The sequence below is a fragment of the Perna viridis genome, chromosome 1 (assembly GCF_037379345.1).
Source record: "Perna viridis isolate PV_CMFRI_1.1 ecotype Kerala chromosome 1, ASM3737934v1, whole genome shotgun sequence".
NCBI lineage: Eukaryota > Metazoa > Mollusca > Bivalvia > Mytilida > Mytilidae > Perna > Perna viridis.
In genome coordinates, this window is record NC_142445.1 from 62466647 (window position 1) to 62489117 (window position 22471).

At 33.4% G+C, this 22471-nt stretch overlaps 1 protein-coding gene across 5 annotated transcripts; it reads left to right on the top strand.

The window, feature by feature from the left end:
• The first annotated feature begins 1346 nt into the window (after positions 1-1346).
• On the top strand, positions 1347-22471 carry LOC148629759 (uncharacterized). Of its 5 annotated transcripts, none has more exons than XM_088556769.1 (2): positions 1347-1782; positions 19037-22471. In XM_088556769.1, exons 1-2 carry the CDS (start codon positions 1493-1495, stop codon positions 20547-20549), a joined length of 1803 nt encoding a protein of 600 aa, XP_088412895.1. In that variant the 5' UTR covers positions 1347-1492; the 3' UTR covers positions 20550-22471. The 5 variants fall into 5 exon arrangements, with proteins under 5 accessions (XP_088412895.1, XP_088412911.1, XP_088412920.1 ...); XM_088556785.1 differs by lacking the exon at positions 1347-1782 and adding an exon at positions 6280-6546 and having other exon boundaries at positions 19037-20611; XM_088556794.1 differs by lacking the exon at positions 1347-1782 and adding an exon at positions 6728-6815 and having other exon boundaries at positions 19037-20611.

Sequence of the window (22471 nt, forward strand, 5' to 3'; positions counted from 1 at the left end):
AGTTTTTGCTATTTTTATAAAGGTTATACGATGGTGCATTTGTGTCGTTTCACCAAATCTGTTCCTTTTCTACAGTATAATTCTTGAGCGATGATGATCTAAATCCCCACTAACAGTTGTATACAAGAAGTTCTCAGAATCAAAAGTATTGAAATAGAAAGCCAAATCCAGCATTAAGAAGTTCTACTATGTGCAATATTATGAATGAAGCATTTCAGGAAAAAAACTGATTGAGCCTCATTTAACAATATTGGAAACGCGTTTCATTTTCTTATTACCATACATCGGTTATCATGGCATTTATTGTCTACATTGAGCAGAATAAGTCTGAAATAAGTTAACTCCCTGAACACTTCGATAATTTTGAAGATGATAAAACTGTGTTGGTTGAAAATGGTATGTTTATAGTAATCAAAGTATCTGTCAGTCCGTTTTTTTTCGTTACAGTTGTTGCTGCAACTACTTATTACAACCATTTAATAATTGATAAGTATGCCATAACGAGAGAGTAATCAAGGGAACCAAGGTTCTTGCGGAAATCAAAAGAATGTAATACAGGACAAAGACCAGACATGGAAAACAGACTAACACAACCAAAAACAAAAATACATAAATAATACATACAAAGTAACAAAAGCAAATGAGCAACTCGGACTCCACAAATAACTAGGAACATGGACCAGGTGCACCGGTAGGATAAGCGTCCTCTGCTTTTCTCGAAACACCGAGTTGCTCATAAAAAGTCAAGTCCGGGGCAGACGAAAGAGGAAAGGAAGATTATGACACGTTCAGACAATGTTAACTTCTTCTACCACTCTTGTTCTTCGTGCATTTTAAAATAATATATAATAATGTGTTGTGATCATTAATTCAAAATCTTAAACTTGAGGTAGAAAACCCTGTGATTCATCTGATTTTCTTAATGAATACAAAATATTCATTTCCGAGTCAGTCAATATTATACTTAAATTCTATTATCATAAAAAAATAACGAATATATTTTTTCATATTAAGCCCTTTTGACTATTTCTGACACTTGTCATTCTTAAAGATTAACTCACACGGGCTGACGGGCTGGTTTTGATTAACTAAAAATATGCGTTATCGCAAACATGCACCATACTGAACTTAAAAACATTTCGAAAAATTAAAAGATATAAGTTTTACAATTAAATGCAGTCATGCACATAAACGGTTCGATCAAGATATACTGAAATATAACCGTATCCAGTTATGTCAAACCCATTGTTTTGATTATTGCAATATGTATCTTTTATTTCATCAATAACATAAAGAGCTTAAACAAAGCCTTGAAGGATTTTTGCTGGCAGATTTCTCAAATTACTTTTCAAGGGCGTTAAGGTACATATTAATAAGGATCTTTGGAAATTGAAAAGCTTTTAAATTACAAATTGATAGATTAACTTATGAGTTACTTACCTCTGGATTATATTCAGTGTCCATTACAAGGGTCAAAGTTCTTTCTTCAAAAATGCCGGAGAAAGGTTGGAAATGGCAACCAAAATTTATATCACCACTATTAATGTTGAAAATGAAATTTTCTGATAGGGAAATAAAAGAAGAGGAAATGACCAAGCCTGTAATACCATCGATTCCTAGGGGCTATAGAGTACCACCACTCACTCTTCAGTCTGATATTCTCCAACAGAAGAAACCGTCAGTGACTTTACTGTCGAATCAAATTAATTCTTTGAAAACTCACCGTAAGAAAGATGTGAGGCATATAACGGATAAAGTAGCTACACTTCCAATCAAAATTAGGTAAGTACTACTGCATTTGAGTTAAGTTATTTTCTCTGTTTAAAAAATGAACAGACTAAATAACAAACTTGATAAAAAACTTTGTGGAGAAAATTAATCGATGCAAACGCGTTACATTTTATTGTAAGGTTCCCATGGAAAAAAACTGTATATAAAGAACCAAACATGCATTCCGGTATTTTTACCGTAATTTCTTCCTTTTTATGAACTTCTTGGTTGATTATCAAGATATGTACAACCGACCGACCTTTCCCAGTATTATTATTGTCATTTGTATTTGGGTGGGGGGGGTATGGTAAAACACATCTTTCGAAATTGTTTCTATTCTAATGAAGTATACACATGAAAGTAAAAAACGAAAGTATATTATCTAATCAGAACAATGAGTCGGAGAAGGTTTACATGGAGTCATAACCATCTAAAGTTTTTTTTTTTAACTATGATAGGAAAAAGAGCATATATGGTGAAACGCACCATCTTATAACCTTTATAATAAAAAATAATAATTACAGAGATTACCAAAAAGTCTTCAATAAATATAACATAATTCAAAAAAAAATTCTGAAAGACCCCTGCAACAAAAGTAATAAAATACATGGTAACAGAACGATGACACTTCTTCATAATAAACTAAAGCATCAAATAACGGCACAAACACACATTGATGACTAACACCATCAAATACTATTGAGATTAAGGCGAAATCATTCATTTCTAACCGAGTATCATGCTTCAAGTGCAGCAGAAAACTTGGAAATGGGGGACAAAAATTAGATTGAGGCAACGAAAAATCACCAAAAATCATGTGTCATTTACCAATAATTCCTGGAAAACTTTGAATTTGATTTTGAACTTGATATCACAAAACAATAAATCGTATAATAAAAACCAACGCAGGGTCAAAATATACTGGAAGATTTCAAAAGAAATAAAATGTATGACTCGGTGAACGTATATAAACACAATAGCACGACATGTCCAATTTATAGAAAAATGAGTTCAATCCAAAATAATTACATTTATTATAGCCGGACCTGTGTAAGGATATTCATGTAGCTCGAATAAAGGACATATTTTAAGATAGTTTTATTCAATTAAGTAAAGAATAAAACTCAAAATAAAATGTGTTTTGAAAAAGTCGTTAACATTTTGAGGATAAAATGAATCTTACCTCTGCAGAAATGGGCATCTTAACTTTAATAAAAGTGTTTTAGTAATTTAAACACACTCTCAGGATAGCGATGTGATCAAAAAGAAATGTATTTAGGCTCTTTTTGCAAAGAAGATTTTTTGTTCATGTTATCGGTGCTTAAACACTGAATATCTCGATGGTGGGTTGGTATTAAAGTCACCTTCAGTGTGATAGATCACTGATTTTTGGAAACCATGAACTTCTTTACCAAGTGCACGACATACATTAAATGCATGTTGCTTCTGGGAAATAGCATATCAAATTCTGCTAAGTATGTCGTTCGTGTACGAATAAGAGTTTGGTTTCTATTTGTCAACTGTTCTTATCTTCTCAGCTTGAAATACATCTCAATATCTGCCAATAAATAAAGAATTTAATAAATGACAAATAAATGACAACCTAAAGTCATTGTATACATTGATAGAAAACATTCATGAAATGTACATGAAAACTTGGTATAGTGAAAATCGGTGATAAATACGTCCGCACAGGTTTGATCATTTCAATTAAATAATAATGGCATGGGAGTGCGGAAGCTTATTAGGGCAAATTTTGAAGAATGGAATTTGAATTGGGTTTACCAAAGAATGCAATTAAACACAATATTAAACCAGTACGAATCATAATAAAAATAATAATAAAATAAGCGAAAGACTTTTTACATAATATTTTTTTTTTTTTTATTTGAAAACGTTTGGGGTTTATTCGAAATGATTATTCGCATGAATATAGAGTAGTTCGAACAAGCGTTCCCGCGGAGGGAATGACCAAAAATTTGCATCCCAAATTTGACAGTTCTAAAATCGTTGGGAATTTTTTAGACTCTTCTATAAGTTCTATAACGTTATCTTCCCTGTATCAATTTGATTCGATGGAGCAGTGTAGCGAATAGAGTTGTCACATTTTGAGACGTTGTATAATACTGATTTGTGGTGACATGCATCATTAATTTGATCCTCTATCCTACATAATGACACCTAGATGAACTGTCCCGTACTCCCATACATCGTGTACTAAGTTACAGCCCTAGACTAATCCTACGAGGAGGAATGACCCGGCCAGCGAAAGCTTTATTTTTATATAGCCTGGCTGGCCGAGTGGTCTAGGGCGCTGGACTTAGTGCAGCCGGTGTTGCCATAGATGTCACAGTGGTACGAGTTCGAGTCCCGCGGAGGGAACGACCAAAAATTTGAATCGCAAATTTGATAGTTTTAACATCGTTGGGAATTTTTTAGACCCTTCTATAAGTTCTATAACGTTATCTTCCCTGTATCAATTTGATCCGATGAAGCAGTGTAGCGAATAGAGTCGTCACATTCTGAGACGTTATATATATATATATATATATATATATATATATCAAATGTAGATAAAAGAATACAATACTTGAAACCTAAAAGTAGTGGAAACAGGACGGTACACAAAAAAACTAAAACACTTGATATGGATGCTCCGTAATGGTAAGAATATGTCATCAGTCACATTACAAATGAGTAAAATCCTGTAAACCTCAAGTTGGGTAGGTTTTCGTTTCGATAAGTCGTGAAATTTGCTGAAAATATCTTTCTTTTCTGCGATTGGTTAATATTATCAAATTGTGATGACAACCATTATACACAAAGATATTTCTGATAGAACTGACTTGTCATTCCATCACGGTGGATAAGAATTCAAATTAACAGTAGTTTTTTTTTTCCAATGATAATGAACTGTGACCCTTCTAGTTAATATGGTTAGGAGGTCAAGTATTTAAACCTTGTTTTAAAGGGGAAAAGTAATTGTCAAGGTCTAATTTCTCGCTTTTCGATGTCTTATATTTCATTTTCCTCCGTCGTAGCAATTCCGAAAAACAGATCTTAAGTACTTCACACCGGGTTCGTCCTTGAAGAATCTGACCCCTTCAATTTTTTTTCTTTTCAGACAAAATTGTGTCACTCTGTGTTTTAATTACTTTTGTTGAAACAAACTCAAGTAAAAATGCTATGATATATAAGTACAAAAACTCGTCTTTAAAAGTTTCTTTACGTAATATATATTTCACTGTTTTACTTTTTTTATGAAGCAACTGCCTCACTTCCTTCAGTTGTTACTATGTTCCAGAAGCCTATTTGTTAGAGTTCTAGCGCGATACAAAAAGTCTGCGTAGTTTCGGCAAGGTCTGGCATAACGTATGATATGAACACTCCGTACGCAGGAGCCGAAGCGACTTAATCCGTTTCATTTGATGTACAATGTATTATTGTATAAGATTCTTTGGAGAATATGATTTCTTATCATTTTGACATCGCATCAAATTAACTGCAAGTGGAAGCAAATAGAGCCGAAACAAAAAGAAGAAAATGATAGAAAAAAAGAACAATAAATACTCTTTAGTATACGGTCATTAAATTCCATGCACCAAGCACTGGCAGCATGAATTGGGTACCTTGTTTGTTTAGGACACACCCGATAAGTTGATTATGACATGTCCGATATGATACGGAGGAAAATATGACCAATTGATCAAATCTGTTCTCATGACGGAGATTTACACACTATATTAGTAAATGACTGTGGTCGTAGAATTTTCGAAGTTTTGACTAATTTCTTGAGATATCATAACCCTACAACACGATAAAAAAGGAAACAAAAGTCAGAGTAATAATTGCTAATTCTGAAATAACGATTTCTTTACCACAGATGGAGTGAACATATATGATGTTAAGATGTGCGTTTGGCGTAAAGATTTGAAAGATATGACAAATTCTGTAATGCAATTGTGGAATGATTAAATCTTAAATTATGTTTTTTTTTAGTTTAACTTTAGAGCGAGTTTGTGTTTCATGCGGGTCAATGAATGTGGTAAAATTTATTGCAACTATGCTAATAATAATATAGTGGATATAAATGCCCTATTTTCGTTCAAAACTAGTTCTATTTTTAATTCACTTTATCTGGAATTAACTTAATGGAGTGTTTAAGTACGGATTATAATAATTAAGACCCCGATCGTTGATTTGTCAAACTGTATATTGTTACTTGTTCAATATCTCCTTTGAATATCTTAAAATGACATTCTGTCTTTATAAAACTGGCAAGTAGTCCGCACTTTAAATCGTATATCATTCATTTCCCCAAAGAACCATGGATATGCAATTATACACGAATAACAAAATAAAGAAGTGAAACGAAGTGTTCGTTGAACTGAATTATTATTTTTTAAATAAAGATGAATTACTTATATGCATTTTAAATACTTTGTCATATTAATCGAAATCTTATTTTCCACGTGTAATTGGCGAAGCGGATTATTTCTAGTGAATGATTCGGACAAATTCAATTAAATCTCGTACGAAAAATAAGCAGATTACTATTTGCGATAGAATCTGACTAATATAGACAAGCAATGTGAAATTTACAGTGCTAACAACTTCAAAGTTATTGGATAAATAGAAACTTAACTGTGCTACTTTAGAACAATAACAATTATGAACATAAGGTTTTCAAAAGTTTCAATGATAAAAGGAACATTATGTGATATACATACCAAATCGACAAAGGAGAAATGGATACACGAATTTTATGGTGAATCGGTAGGTCTTCATTTTCATATTCTATTCATCAACTTAGATATAAAGTCTTTCATAAATCATAAAATACCTATGGGATCTATTCATGAGCACATAAACATTTGAAATTAATGAAAATCATTTAAATCACCCAACATGCTTAAACTGCTACTTCATGTGAGTCTTTTTAACTTTTTTGATGTATGAAAAAACAAGTTTTGATGATTATTCTTCCCATTTTCATGTCAACATTAATCGAAAACGAAGGATCAAATTGGATACGTATAAACAGGGTAAGACTGGCTTTATTTTACTTGTTTGTCGGATCTTGTTATATTGATGGATTGGGTCAGTCGTATGACACTTAATTGTTTTTCTAACGAAGTGTAACACTAACTGTATTTTATTTTAAGACATACACAGTAATATAAATATTCCAGTGGAAAGCCTGCTGAAGTGCAATTAAATGCATTATTTTTTTTAATTTGAGAATTAATATTTTCAAAGTACGGGTTATAACTTTCCCTTATGTTCTGACATAGCTCAGCCGACAGGTGATTATTAAAGTTGTGGTGTTTCTGTCACACTAGATGATGCATACTGTCCAGGCGCATTTTAGCGGGTAGCTTCCGGTATGTGTGTGTGTGTGTCAATTTATCTCTACTCGTATTATTCGTTTAAGGTTGTTTTATAATCGTAATTATTTCTCGGTTTCGAGTAGTTTCGTTTGTTTGGCCATATTTATAGTTTTTGGATATTGTTTTCATTTGTTTTATATGTTCTTGTAAATTTCTTGTATATACCGTGGTTTCCATTGACTTAGCTCAAGCTTTTGTTGTTGTATATTTGTATATTCAAAATTAAAAAGAGTTGAAGGTTTTGTTCGTTGGCCCAAATTATCCTTTATCCAATAAAGACAGAGATGACAAAACTGAGTTGGTTTGTAGAAAGCTCTATTCTGAACACTGCAACAGCTTAGGCGTCTCTTGTAAACATAGAATTATCAAGAATGCGTTTTACAAAATAAACAATGGGCGAATTAGTCAGAATGACATTTAAATCATCATTGTAAGTATCAGTTTGACAGTATTAGAATAACTTTATGGTTCATTATTCAATATTTTCTTCCCTCTAATATGACATAATATGCCCTATAAATGATTCAATAAATACTAAGCCTGTATGAGTTAATGTGAGTATGTTAAGTGCTGAATACACATTTACAGAACTAGATAAAATAACCTTAGCATTACAAAAAAAATATCTGTTGGACATTTAAATATATCAAGTATCAATGATTTTCAATTCTAATTAAAAGAAAACGTGCTTACAGTGACAGATGTGACTTAGCATTTTTTTTTCTAAATGTCTAACCTGTTCGTAGAATAGAAATAAACTTGACAGACGATTGCGAAGAAATGTAGTCTGCAATGATTTTTTTTTCACTCGCGGAATCAAGGTGTGCAGATGACCATGATGTGGTCAATGCCTAAATGACGATGAATTACTAAGATAAGTTACCTGTCTAGAAATTAACCAGTAGACACGAATTATCAAATTTCAAAGAATCTTATATTTTTGTATTTATATGGTCAATTAAAATAATTTTATTCTCATCATTCGGCTGCTCGTATTTTGAAGTTCTCAATTTCTAAAATATTAATTAAATGTATAAGCCCATAGTTACATAATCGCAATTTAGAATGTATTTTACCAAAATTGGTTTTATTACTTTGAAAAAAAGAGCTTACGCACATGTATTACCACCAAAGCACGATTGGCGATACCCACCATGTAAGAAAAGTCACGTGCATCTGTCTTCATTGATCGTCTTACACGGAGCACGCATATTAAAACAGAAGAACGTCGGTGTCTTATTTTCATTTTTATCCTTAAGAAGATTTTTTAACAGTTTTTGTTTTGTTTGAATTCAAGATTGCAATGTCACAAACACACGCGCATGAGTTCTTGTCGTATCTCCTACCCTTATTCCATTAATTGTAAACATGTTGATGTTCATCAATCACTTATAGTATATTGATATTTAAGTCGCCGACCACGAAGTGGCGGGAACTTGTTGCTTTTACTGTGTTTCTTATTATTATTAAGTCCCCGAACACGAAGTGTCGGGGACTTAATGTTTTTGTACGCTTTTTAACTGATGAACTTGTCCGCACGTTTTCTCGGAAACCACTGGAGGGAAAAAAACGAAACTTTCTCAGAAGTTGGGCCTCTCCTCACAGATGTGCATGCCACAAAAAAACTGAAAGGAGGGGCGCTTTGGCGGAAAAGGGGGATAGGTCGTAATTTAGGACATTATGGATATCTCGGAAACCTAGGTGGCCAGGAACTTGAAAATTGGTGTGGTAGTAGAGTTTGATAAGTTCTACAATATTATGCAAAAAAAAAGTGAATCGATATATTTTGTGTTGCATAAAAAAAAACTAAATATGTCGCCGTTTTTTGTGATATTTTTTTAATGTAGGAAGAATGACGAGATATCTTCACCAAATGTCAGGGCTACATAAAACAATCTAAATGTGATTGAATGCATATTTCGGATTATTTTAGACAGCCATCTTTTTTAAAATTGCCGCCATCCAAAAATAAGGTGCTCCCTTGGAAAATTGTGTATTTATGAAACTTGATATTTAGGCATAAAATTGTATGCTAAATTCAACATTTTGGAAATGTTAACCCATAGATGATCACTTCACACAAAAAAAATAAATAAAAAGGTGTGGTGCTTCGGTCGAAAGGGGGCATAGGTCATAATATAGGACATAGTTATATCTCTTAAATCTAAGTAGCTATCAACTTGAAAATTGGTGTTGTGGTAGTGTTTGATGATCTCTTTAATATTATCCCAAAGAAGCGAACTGATATTACATGTGTTGCCATGGTAATGAACAAAATGAAAAAATTTGTGATTTTTCAAATGCTTTTCCTTTATGTAGGAAAAATTACTTGAGATATCTTCACCAAAGTTAAAGGAAATATCAAACCATTTAAGTGTGAGTAAGGTCCATATTTTGGATTATTGTTGATGGCTGCCATTTGAAATGGCCGTCATCAAAAATAATTTACCTCACAGGAGAACATTGTAAATTTCATCCAAATTTTATGAAACTAGGTATATAGGCTTGAAATTGTACACTGAATTTAAATTTTTGGATTCTGTGATCATTTTTGGAACGTGAGCGGACTTGTATGTGACTTGCTTGCAAGCACAACTTAAAACTTGTTATTATTATCATTATTTTAATTCTCCTGTCATAAAAAAATGTTCGAAGTGTCCTCCCCTTTTCTCAAAAGTGGCTGGTCCGATTGAGACGAAACGTTTTTGAGAAGTTAGACTACTCTTCGAATGATGCAGAACTTTGAAAAAAAAATCCAGATGCAGCCATCTTTTCAAAATGGCTGCCGGACTGAACTTGCTCATTTTTTACACCGGAAATTTGAACATGATATATCTGGAAAACATCTGATCAGAATTTGACGAAATTTGGTGTATAAATTAAACTCAATAGTCCAAGCAAAATTCTGAAAAAAATCGTGTGCGTCTCGGCCACCATTTTCAAAATGACCCCCAATGCGGTCGAATATTAAAATTTGTTCGATTTCGATGAAAATTGATATCTAGGTTCTTTGAGTTGTCCCAATTAATAATCTGTGTTAAAAAGTTGATCCCAAGTAATAACGTCACAACCTAAAATAGCATTGTGACGTCATAATTTACGATCAATTTTACTCTTACGATTTTTTTGTGAAAAGGACCTCTGCGCTCAATCGATAATTTGAACTACGTATCGACCGCCATATTCAAAATGGCTGCCACCGCGATAAAAAATTAAAAGTTGTTCGATTTCGATGAAATTTGATATCCAGGTTCTTTACGCTGCTTTAAGCAGTTCCATTGACGATATGTTTCTCAAAAGAGTCATTAGGAAACGGGATGCGACTTCCAGACGTTTAGTGGAAACGTAAATTTTAATAGTTTATGTTTTCTTGAATATTGTTCCTATTGTTGGACCCTGGTCATTTCTGGATGTATACGTGTTCGGTGATATACATTGAGGGCATTGACATCGCGTTGAGTACTATTTCACTTAAATCATTCATAATGGCCAATTTTCTTATTTCTATTAAACTATCATTGAACTTTAAATGGTCCTTTGTGTTTATCATGCGTTTTCCCGCTACCCTACCTTGATAACATCAATATAACTACAAAATGTATAAGTAGTTGAGATTAATTAAAATCGCTTCCTCAAAAGAATTTATAGAGTCTTGTAAAATTTACGAGCCGGTTTGATTTTCTATTATGTGTAGAAAGAATCACAGTTGGTCAAAATTTTGACGAAATGAATACTTGAAAATTACTGGACTTTTAAATTGGAGCCATAAACCAATTTATTTTGTGCTATCTTGTAGTCTTCGTAGTGTTTTGTTCTAAAATATTTCCCAATCAGTTATTTATAATGGCTTTGGCATTTTTGTCATTTATTCTAATTTACTGCTGAAACTATGGTTCCCGTAAAGTTTCAACCATAAAAACTACCATTTATAAGCGTGCCACCATTCGTTAAATATGCCATATCAATTTTATTATATAATAGTTCGGTCATTAAGTTTTGTGCTTTTCACTTTTCCGTCACTCCTATCCAACTTGTTATTTTTTCACATGGAATACCAATCTAAATAATTACATTAGCACTAAAGTTCAAGTTTACATTTGGTTAGTTAGATAACCATTGAAGTTCATTGAAATTTTATTAAATAGCAAGTACACAAGTGTAATGATTTACTTCAGGACGTTTGTGATTATTAATATTATTTACATAGTTTATTTATCAGTACAGACCTTTTGAAATATTACAGATACACCCATACACCTTAGGCACGTTGGGCTTTGTACATTTAAACTTAAGAAGCATTGTTTTCATTCATAGTTGTTTGTATATGTCCGCTGCACCGGATGTGTCCATAGAAAATTTCTCTTCCATTCACTCGTTTCCTGTCTGAAAAAGAGTTGCTATTTAAGGTTCTAACATAATGAACTATGAAATATGAAAAGATGTAGCCTATTTTGACAACCATTGACAGTGGATAAATTCCAATATGATACAGCTTACTATGGATCAGATTTACATAAGCGATGTGATAAAATGTTAATGCAAAATGGGCCAAGAACTTACGTAAAACATGAAAATTGGAGTAAGAGAATTGTATTCGTCGTCTTCGATAGTTGTGAACTAAGTCTAAAACCAAATTGGAGACGTCTAATTTACTGAAGGGAAGTATCGGCATTCTGCTGTTATGTAAAGGGAAAAACTTACAATATATTAGTGCATTAATCATGGTGTTATTGAATCAAGAACTGGAAAATCTTCCAATGGAGAGATAACATGAACTATGGGATTTATTATTTCTTCATAAAATTGGCAATAAGCTAACAAGTGTTGCTATTCAAAAATCGTTTCATCTTTCAGCAGCTATATATTGGACAGTTAATATACTTTTTTGTTAAGGATCATGGCTCTTCCGCTTATCACTAAACGACAAACGTAAGTTTAAATATACTAGTACAGCGTACTTTATAAAATAAGACCTAAATAAAAATAAAGAATAACATTTACACTTTCAATGTAATTGCGTTATTTAATTACGATTCTTTGGCATTTTAAATAAGGCTACCTAAGTATAAAAGTTTGCGGAGCTTGTATCTTGTTGCATTTATTAGCTTAAAATCTGTGCACCCTACGAATGAATGGTTTAATGTTTTGTAGACCAAGTCATCTTGTTCCTCGAGTATTTATCAGTTTATATCGGATAAAATGAAAGCTTTATTGGGGTTGGGTAAGATTGGGAGTCTAACTTGTATATGAGTGATTACTTAGTACTGGGACATATTTATTTTGGAGTAACAAGTTCACCGACTTGTTTCGTGCATTGCACACTCAACGCTTACACGATGCAACCCACTATAATAATACTTTATTTCCAAATCTTTGTCACATTTATCTAACTTGTCGTTTTTATGAGTGGTAATTTTCTGAATTGTTCCTATAAATGAGCATAAAGTATCAAATGAATTATTATCTAATAATCATTTATACGCTAGCCTACTCAACAGACTCCGCTATTTACAGTCATACGGCATTATCTATGTAAATAATATTCTAAACATGTCGATGTATTCTTTAAAAGAAGTCAACTTGGGTCATTACCAATGGAGCATTTCCTGATTCTTTAGGCGATACATTCAACACGTCATAACAAACCCATACTAAGATTACAACTTATCTGATCCATCTCCATATTTCTATTTATACTAAATTGATTTAATTAGAAGGGTAATGTTTCTTAACATTTAATGTTTTCAATAAATCGAAATAGTCCCCTGTAAATTTATCATAAATCAGGAGGATAATATTGTGTCTAATATTTCAGAAACTTGGTATTTGCATTCATCCGAAGACAACTCTTGTGAAATATTTAATTGAACTCATTAAATAATTCATATATAATTCATAATTCAATATTGCATTTACCGTCAGAGTCCATATTGTGTGTCGCCCTCTTCATAAAAACTATAGGTCATGATGTCCGTCAGAGACTATTTATTCAGGTATTTGCCTTGTCCAGAAAATATTCTAAAAAATGATTAAAATGTGATCTATTACCCAAATCTTTAGTATTACCAAAGGAAAATGGTTACTTCCATATTGTCTAAAGAGAATAAGCGAAACAAAGGAAAATAAGCCCAGTCAAACAAACATTCATATGGTCAAAACGCAGCCAACCAGCAACTGTCGAACTAAGGTACGAACATGGCATTTTGCTTTGTGATGCTCGGAAACCCAAGGTAGATCTTTTGAGTGTCCGTGAGATAGAACAATCATGTGAAAGATATGATTACAGCAAACAAAAGACTCCCAGAAGCCTGAATCGCTCACCTTGTTAAATATTGTCTTTCAAGAGCAAGAAATTTAACAAGGAGTTGTCTGACAATTTTGACTCGAGAAGACTTTGGGAGGACTTATCATAAGGATCATTTCGGCCATTGAAAGAGTAATCAAGGGAACCAAGGTTATAGCGGTAATCAAAAGAATTTAATCCAGGGACAAAGACCAGACATGGAAAACAGACATACATAACAAAGAACATAAAGTAACTAAAATCGTACATACAAAGTAACAAAAGTAAATGAGCAACTCGGACTCCACTATAGTTTCTTTCTACCGTATATATTATACTTTTCAAGATATTGGCTGAAAACCTAAAAAAACGTAATTTTTCATCTTTCAAAGAGTCGTTTGACAACTTTGATCCCTGAAGACTTTTGTAGGCCTTATAAAAAGGATCATTTCAGCAGCTGAAAGAATTTGGCTAAACCTAACGGTTTTGGAGATATATGCGAAACACTACTGTCTGATCCCTGTGTTCTATTTTAGTAACGGCAACCATGGTTTTCGACGGATCAAAAATCCCCACATTCATACCAAGTTTGCTTCCCATTGGTCAAGTAGTGTCTGAGGAGAAGGGTTTTGAAAAATTGTTAATGACGACGACGGACGCCAAGTGATGGCAATAACTCACCTGGCCTTTGATGAGCCAAAAAGCGTATAAGTTGAGGAAACATGATTGTGTTAATAAAAATCTTCCACGTCTTTCACAACGTTACGCCCAATGATAATTGCAACTGTAATTGTTTTGTATTTTGTTATTGCTTTGTGTTATTTACTGTCCTTCAAGTTATTCTGGAAGGGAAATGTTAAATATAAATCCTATGGCGAAGTATAGTCAACTGTAGTGTATGTGCTACAAGGCAGACATGATTTCAATATCTTATCAGAACAAGTCAATTTCCGATTATTCAAATCTCCCCCTGTAATTATTTTTTTTCTCATAAATCCATCAAATTCATATTAAATGTAGAAAGGCCTTGGATTTTCAATAATAATATGTTATCTGTTCATTTTATTGTCTCTTCAGAGGGAAAAGTCTGTTGTTCAATAAAGCAGTGAATATAAGCTTTCAACAATGCTTGTTAAATACTTTTTGATAGAGAATCAAATACGAGTCAAAACTGTTTGATAGTTGGAAAAAAATGAAATTGAGTCTCGTTCCCTTTCAATCGAAATTACTAAGTACTGTCGTGTTCAGACCTCCTTCGAATTCTTGTTCTATCATAGTAGATTGTATTAAACTAGTCACAACACTGGGTCGCTTTGGATTCCAGAAATTAATTTGGGATTGTTTAATTATCTTTCGGGAATCGAACTGGTTTCTTGGGGGTTAAACATTGTCTTGTGTGTATGGCACCGTGCAGTGTAGTGTATACTTTTTATCTGCATGTTTGACGCGTGTCTTTGTTCCATTGAAAACGTCTTGTGACAAAAATCTTTGGTACCAAAAGACCATTGTCATTTTTCAGACTTGAAGTGACGTTTGTTTTCACATATCATATGAAAATAATTTTTATTTTTAGGGGTTTATTTTGGTAGGTTTATTTTTTGCTTTTAGTAGTATTGACTATGATATAAAGTGAGTTCGTTTCAAATTAAAAATTGAAGTGTTTTGGATATAACAAATATATGACATATTATATAAATATTAAAACCAGTGATATTCAGACATCCCCGAGTGTGTGTGGAGATATTAAAAATAACTATTAGTTGGGACGATGAGTTCTCTTTGAAATGTACTGAATGTAAAAACCTTAATTGGTAAGTTGCATTAAAGGGAAATGATGTTTTATTTGTTGTACATGACAAAGGCGGTTTCTCTTGAGATGGTAACTCGTTAAAACATTTGGTTTTTTTTTAACAGTCACGTACTATATGATCTGAATACTACTATACAAAAAATATCAAATAACCCATTCTGCAGGAGTGGAGCATCCGATTCTAATTACAATCGTCTCTGCTTTTATTTCACAAAACAACAAAGTGACAATTAAGCACAAATCCAATCTGCTTAAGCCACTTCCCGTAACACTGTTTCTTCATTTGAACATTTTCCGGACTCTTAGAGAAAGCACTATCGATCAAGAGAATTTTAACAATTTGCTATTAACTAAAATCTTAATCAACTCAGAAATAATAATTATAGCAAGTATCTAAATGAAAAGTCAATAGAGAGACAGTTCTGAATGAATAGCTACATTTATAGTGATAACAGCCCAAGTTAATGGTAAACTAAATTGCACAATACTTTGGATTTCGAATTAGTTCTTTTAATCCGCTTAAGCAAACATTTTATTTACGTTTTGAAAAGGATTTGTTACTAGTAATTATTAAAAGTATACAGAAGAACTTTTTTGGAATGACGTTGATAATATAATGGACATGGATTTACCTATGGTAAGTTTCCTATGTAATGTGTTGGCTTTTTTTGTTACTTCGGGACAAATACATAATAGTGTTGACTAATCAACAACAAAACGGCTTGAAATAAGAGACTATTTGCTATTATTGATGTAAAAAACTTGACATTTTTCTTAATGGGACTAATACCCCCGCAACCTGTTAAACCCTGTATATCTAAGGACCAATGTGGTTACTCGATTCATATTGGACACATTTTTATGTGGGATGAACTCAGCACTTTTGACACCCAATTTTGCTGACCCAACTCCAAACGCAATTAGTAATATTTTCCTTGTTGATAATACAATGACAGAGTATAACTGCAAATTTACTTTAAAAAAAATTCCTATGCACAACCCAGTATGGTAATTTAACATCCCAATATGTTTTGTAACAATCCTGCAAATTGTTGAGGGGAAGATCTGAACACATGAGACCAAGGCTTGCTGACAAACGCCCAAGTCCAAGCCGTCATTTCTACATTTTTTGTCAAAATATAATCATAGGACAATATGCACATTTCTTTCCAATATGGTAATCTAACACCCCAGTAAGTTTCATAACAATCCAACAAGTCGTTGAGGAGGAGTGGCTAACAACGCATAAGACCAAGGTTTGCTGTCAAACGCTTAAGTTCAACAGCCATCATTTCTACAATTTTGGTCTAAACATAAATTTCAGACAATATGCTCATTCCAATATAGTAATCTAACACCCCATTAGGTTTCATAACAATCCTGCAAGTCGTTCGGGGAGGAGTTGTTCACAACGCATGAGAACAAGTTTTTCCGAAAAACACTTAAGTTCAACAGCCGTTGTTTCTACATTTTTCGTCAAAATATAAGTTCCTGGCAGTATGCACATCTCAATATTGTTATATTACATCCCACAGAGTTTCATAACAATGCTGCAAACTGCTTCGAAAATAGATCGGACAGACAGACGCGCTGACAGATAGATAGACAGACAGACCGGGTGAAACGTATATACCCCGCAAACAATATGCGGGGATATAAAAATTACCTAACACCAAAACTGACGAAGATAAACGTTACTAACTTTGAGTATAGATAATTCAAATGTACACCAGCATGCTGTAAACTGTTTAAAGCCTAAAACTTACTTTATATTGTGGTAGACCGTAAATCGAAGGGAAAAACACATTGACTTAATATCTTCTATGCTTCAGAAAATAAACAACGAGGTCGATGCTTTCTGGGAATAAATGTTCTGGGGTGGGGTTTTCGAAGCTATCTCAGACATGTCTCGAGTTAAGAAGTCATGAAGACATCCTAAGTATATTTTATGAAAGGCTTATGTTATCATTTATATTATGTTTTTATCTAAAAGTATTAAATACGGGTAAGTGGTTGATATTGTTTTATCAAATAAACAAAAATGCATTTATGATAAGGCAAAAACCATTTGACTATCCCTGTATGGATTTTTTTTCCAAAAAAGTTTTGTTTTGTTTTTAGGTGAACAAAAAAATCCAAAGATTTCTTCCTAATTATATACATGTGAGTGAATTTAAAAACCGAAATGAAGTTATTGATTTTCGATTGTTACATGTATGTATTAGAGATAGATTTTTAATAAGGTGTCACTGAATCGTGAAACATTCAGGTCAAAGTTTAAAATCATGCACATTCCTTAAAAATATGATTGAGCCGAAGCTTGCCGGTCATTCTGTAGTATTTTTTTTTTCGATAAGATGACCCAAAGACTCCTATTTAGTCGTCCTGAAGTTAGGATGAAAATTGTATCTATGTGAATGTACTAGGTCCATATAAAAATGGTGCAGATGGTGCTTATGCACATCCTTGTATACAATGAATTCTTGGAGTAAGAGTTTCCTATATATTTAATTCTAATACTGAAGTATCGAAGTTTGCAATATCTATGATTGGTATTAAATATAGCCTTAGTAATTTTAATTTCATACCCGACCATAATTATTAAGTCTGTTAAAATTTGTAACACTTCTATATGTTGGTGGTCTGATATTCCTATGGAGAGCTAAATCCGTCTCACAACTTAACCTTCCATATGTCCATCGGTCACATGTCGCATTATATCTGAAAAAAAAACTCTTTGGAGGATTTTATCATTTTTTTGTGTTTATAGATAGTCTCAATGAAATTTTTTTTTTCTTTCGTTTGTATTGTTTTCCATTTTTTTCAGAGTAATTGGAATTTAAACACAAGAAAAGGGACATGCGTATCTGTTTCAGGACAGCTGTTTAGTGACCGTGTAAAATAGTGTTTTTTTTCAAAATTGGATAAAATGTGAGAAAATAACAAGTTTAAATAGACGATTGCAGAGGTTGTCCGCCTGCACTTTTATAAATTAAAACATCATTTGCATTTCATATGTCTAAAGTAGATTTAATACAAGGAAATGCTCTCCTAGCTTGCTTGATACGGTCGACCAATGCACATTCTGATATTACAAATACAATGACATTTTGATAGTGATTTATCTATGAATTAAATTCAACACTGCATGTATCCACTGAAATCGTTACATTAGACAATCGGAAAATATTATTTAATTGCATATTGTATCAAACGAAATAGCATTCCTTTCTATCATCGACAATCACAGCAGTCGATGAATAGGTCTGTAGAAAATAAAGTGATTTTTCTGTTTTAAAAATTGGCAAAATCAAATTATTTCATGAAGAATACAGTGAAACATATCAAAAATGAATCTGATCTTTGGTCATTAAAGACAGGGACTGTGTTTTTTTTCGTAACTTTATGCGCTGGATAATATGGATGAAATAAACTAGACTTATCCAGTGGATAACTTTTGTTCAGCCGATAAAGCTATTGAAAAAAAACGAGTTGGTTTATTCAGTATTGAGTAAAAAAAACGTGTACTGCTACAATTTTAGAGAAACATGTATTAAAATCCAGGAAATGTGTTTTAGATGTGTTCTACGAGATGCGCTGTTATGAAAATAAAAGTCTTTGAACCCAAAAGAACATAATAGAAAAAAATAAATAACTTATGGTAACTTGGCGTTGTTTGACTTCATTTGATCATCACAACTGCTTCTTATCATTTCACACCAGAAAACTTCTTTCGTTTGAAACTATGGGTCACTCACTTTTAAGATTGTGTTTATTTTGCAGACAAATGATATGTCACAACTCTGATGATAAATCCAGCATGAATAATGCCTCAACTAATAATAGTCATGACAGACTTAATTTGGATGATAAATGTTGGAGTACGGATATAGTGAAACAAGTAGAAACATGGATGAAAAACCAGAGATTTTCCGAACAATACGCACCTAGTACGCAAAGGTCACAATATACTCCGCCGCCAGTCACCTCGGAAAGGAGCAGAAAGCGGAGAAAGAAGGGGCATAATTTTCGAGAGACAGAATCCAGTGTAAACGAAACAACCGAATCGATCAATTACAATGATTCGGAAATAGTTAGTACTGCAGATGGCAAAAGGTCACAAAAGAAGCTGTTTGAACCAAGAGATCAGAGAAATGCTCGGCATAATAACTTGAAACAACAAACATTACCAAAAGTGTTTAATGGACACGTGAATCGTGATAGTTATATCAAAACGTTTGAAAGACCAGGCAAAAATACTCGATTTGGAAGCATACATGATGAAATAGAGTTTCGGAAACGTTATAAACGGGTTTCAGACCTGAAAAATCACCTGCAGTTTGTGAACGAGAGTTACCTGTCTGGTAAAAACATTTTATCAGAGGGAAAGAGAATAGGACCGGTTATTAATTCCAAAAGATACAAAAATTTGGATCCTTCTGATACGTTTGCAATATCACCATTAGAGACTCAGGATTTCAAAAAATCTAAATCACGTAACAGAAATTTATTGGAAGCAACACCCGTGTTCCAAAAGACACCAAGAAATTATCTGAGGAAGAAAAACGTGTGGCAAAAATTTCAAAAATTACCTAATATAAACCAAGGTGACATAAAAACACACAAGAAAGCTTTGAGTGAAAGTAATGTACAATTTGACGATGAGCCAGAACGTGGTGAAACAAGTAGGTCAGAGTTCATCTCATCTACGCTTCTTAGCCATGACGACTCAAAAAGCGAGCGTGCAAAATCTGTCGTAACTGATAGTTCTTATGGAACCTTTCAAGAAATGAAAGTTACGATACATATACGTTATAAAAAGCCAAGGCCTACGCCGGAGGGTCGAAGTGGTGAGGAAAGTGCTAGTGATACTGGTTCCGAAGATTCATTTGACAATGGTTCTGCAAATCAATTTGATGGACGACTGCATTCAAAAGCAGACGACAAACCTAGTCACGTAGAACCTGAACAAACAACTACCATAAACGCACCTCTTCGAAGTACAGAACATAAATTCACCGGAAATTCGTCTTTAAGAATAACAGAAAGTAAATTCGCCGGAACTCTGCCATTTCGAAATATTGAACACAAATTTTCGGGCAGTCCTCCCCTACGTTCAATTGAACATAGATATGTTGGTAGCCCTCCGTTGCGTAATTTATCTAGGACAAGCAATATATCACGGAAAAGCAAAGAACAGTGTGCTCCGTTTGAAGGAGGGACTTTATCCTCTCTTGTTATATCAGACCCCGTGTCTAAAACGCCAAAAATAATCACAGGAAAAGTACACGAATAAAAATACTTACATTGTATTCCTAAAATTCAACAATAACTACAAATACAATAACATGCTTCGAACGGCGCAGCTTAATACGAGGTCGAATCCCGTTGGGGCAACTATGGACACACCATTCAAATTTGACATAGCTTTGAATTTCGATTGCGATTAGATATTTGACACACGATAAAATTTGACCAGACCGAAGTTGTCACTTTTTGGCCATTATTCCTTAATGGTTCCAGTCAAAACTTTCAAAAATAACCCCAAATTTCACGTGGGGATATGACACTTGTGGCACAATTTCAAAGAGATCCATTCCTTTCCATCAAAGTTATCTTCCAGAAAGCAGAAAAAATACTTGTTTCTGACCCCTTACTGGCCCCTTATTCTTACTGGGCTCGAGTCACAACTCCCCCCCCCAAAAAAAAAATCCAAACCTTTTGTGGTAAAGTTTATATGAGATCCATTCACTTTTACTCAAGTTGTTATTCAGACATAAGGAAAATGCCTGTTTCAGGTCCCTATTGGCCCTAATTCCTACAAGATGTCAGTATTAAACCCCAAAATCAATCACAGCCTTCCTTTGGTGATACAGCACCTTGTAATACATTTCAAAGGAATTCATTCACTAATAGTCAATTTATTGTCTGGAAATAAGGGAAATGCATGTTTCTGTTTCCCTTTTTGGCCCTTAATTCTTGAAAGTTCAAGTAATCCAAGTCTGGCCATTATGGTATAGAATATTGTGGAACAATATCACAGACATTCACAGGGGCATAGCTAGGCCTGTTTTAGTTGTACGCAAAATTACGGCGAGGGGTCTCGGGGGTGGGGGGGGGGGTCGCTCAAGACCCCCAGTAAGTCCGGCAAGGCAAAGCCCTGAGGGAAACTCCTGAATTTTAAAGATTTTGGAGCCAGTTTTTCAGAGCCTATACTACGTTCATGGTATGCATATGTGATAAATAACCTATATTTCATCTTTAATATGTGCGTTTTTATTTTTGTTACTTTTTCCGAAAGTACGCAACTGCGTATTTGCGTATAGGCAGTTACGCCCCTGATTTCATATGCTTTTACTGGAGTTGTACGGTTTAATTCTATGAAACGCTTGTTATAGGCCCCTTTTCGGACCTAATTCTAAAACGGTTGGGGTCATAACCCCCAAATCAATACCAACCTTCTTTTTGTGGTTCGGAACCTAGTTGTAAAAAATTTATAAAGATCAACCAATACTCAAGTTATCGCACGAAACTCAAGTGTATACGGACGACGACGACGACACGGATGACGACTGAGCCATAACAATTCATAAACGCAATTATTATTTTTTTTTGTTTGCGATCGAATAAAAATAAACAGAAAAAATCAATTATTCTTGCCCCGATTCAAAACCGGTTTAAAACTTTAAAACGCACTAATAGTCTTCCTACCAAGTCGTGTGTTAAGATTTTTAAGGTGCTGCGAACAGATGTTATAAAAATGTCATGTTTTCTAATTAAATTTGCACTTCAATAAAAAATCAAAACAAAGCAGGAAATGATTCGCGGGGCGGCTACATACGTCAAGGAACCCTGAACAGATGTGGGATTTAGACACAGCATTCGAGCTTCATACATCTCTGAGTTTTGTGTGGTAATTAAATATCAGACAAAATCTGCCGACTAACTAGCACCAATGGATACTATAAGACACTTTTAAAATACGTACACATTTTTTAATCACAAAACAGCTGTACGTTATAAGGTATTGATATTGTACAATTGCAGTAAAGGACTTATTTCAATGAAAAATGTACTAATCCCAAGATGGTAATTTCTGTTTTAGTGTTTCCCATAGCGTCAGCCATATTGGATTTGTATAGGACGAAATGATACAAAATGTAAAACATTAAATAATTTCATCAAATTATATTTTTTGGGTAAAATAATTATATAAAA

Coding starts and splice junctions, on each gene's coding strand:
- LOC148629759 (XM_088556769.1), top strand. CDS start 1,493: ATGCCGGAGAAAGGTTGGAAATGGCAACCAAAATTTATATCACCACTA. Junction 1,783..19,036: donor ACACTTCCAATCAAAATTAG/GTAAGTACTACT, acceptor TTTATTTTGCAG/ACAAATGATATGTCACAACT.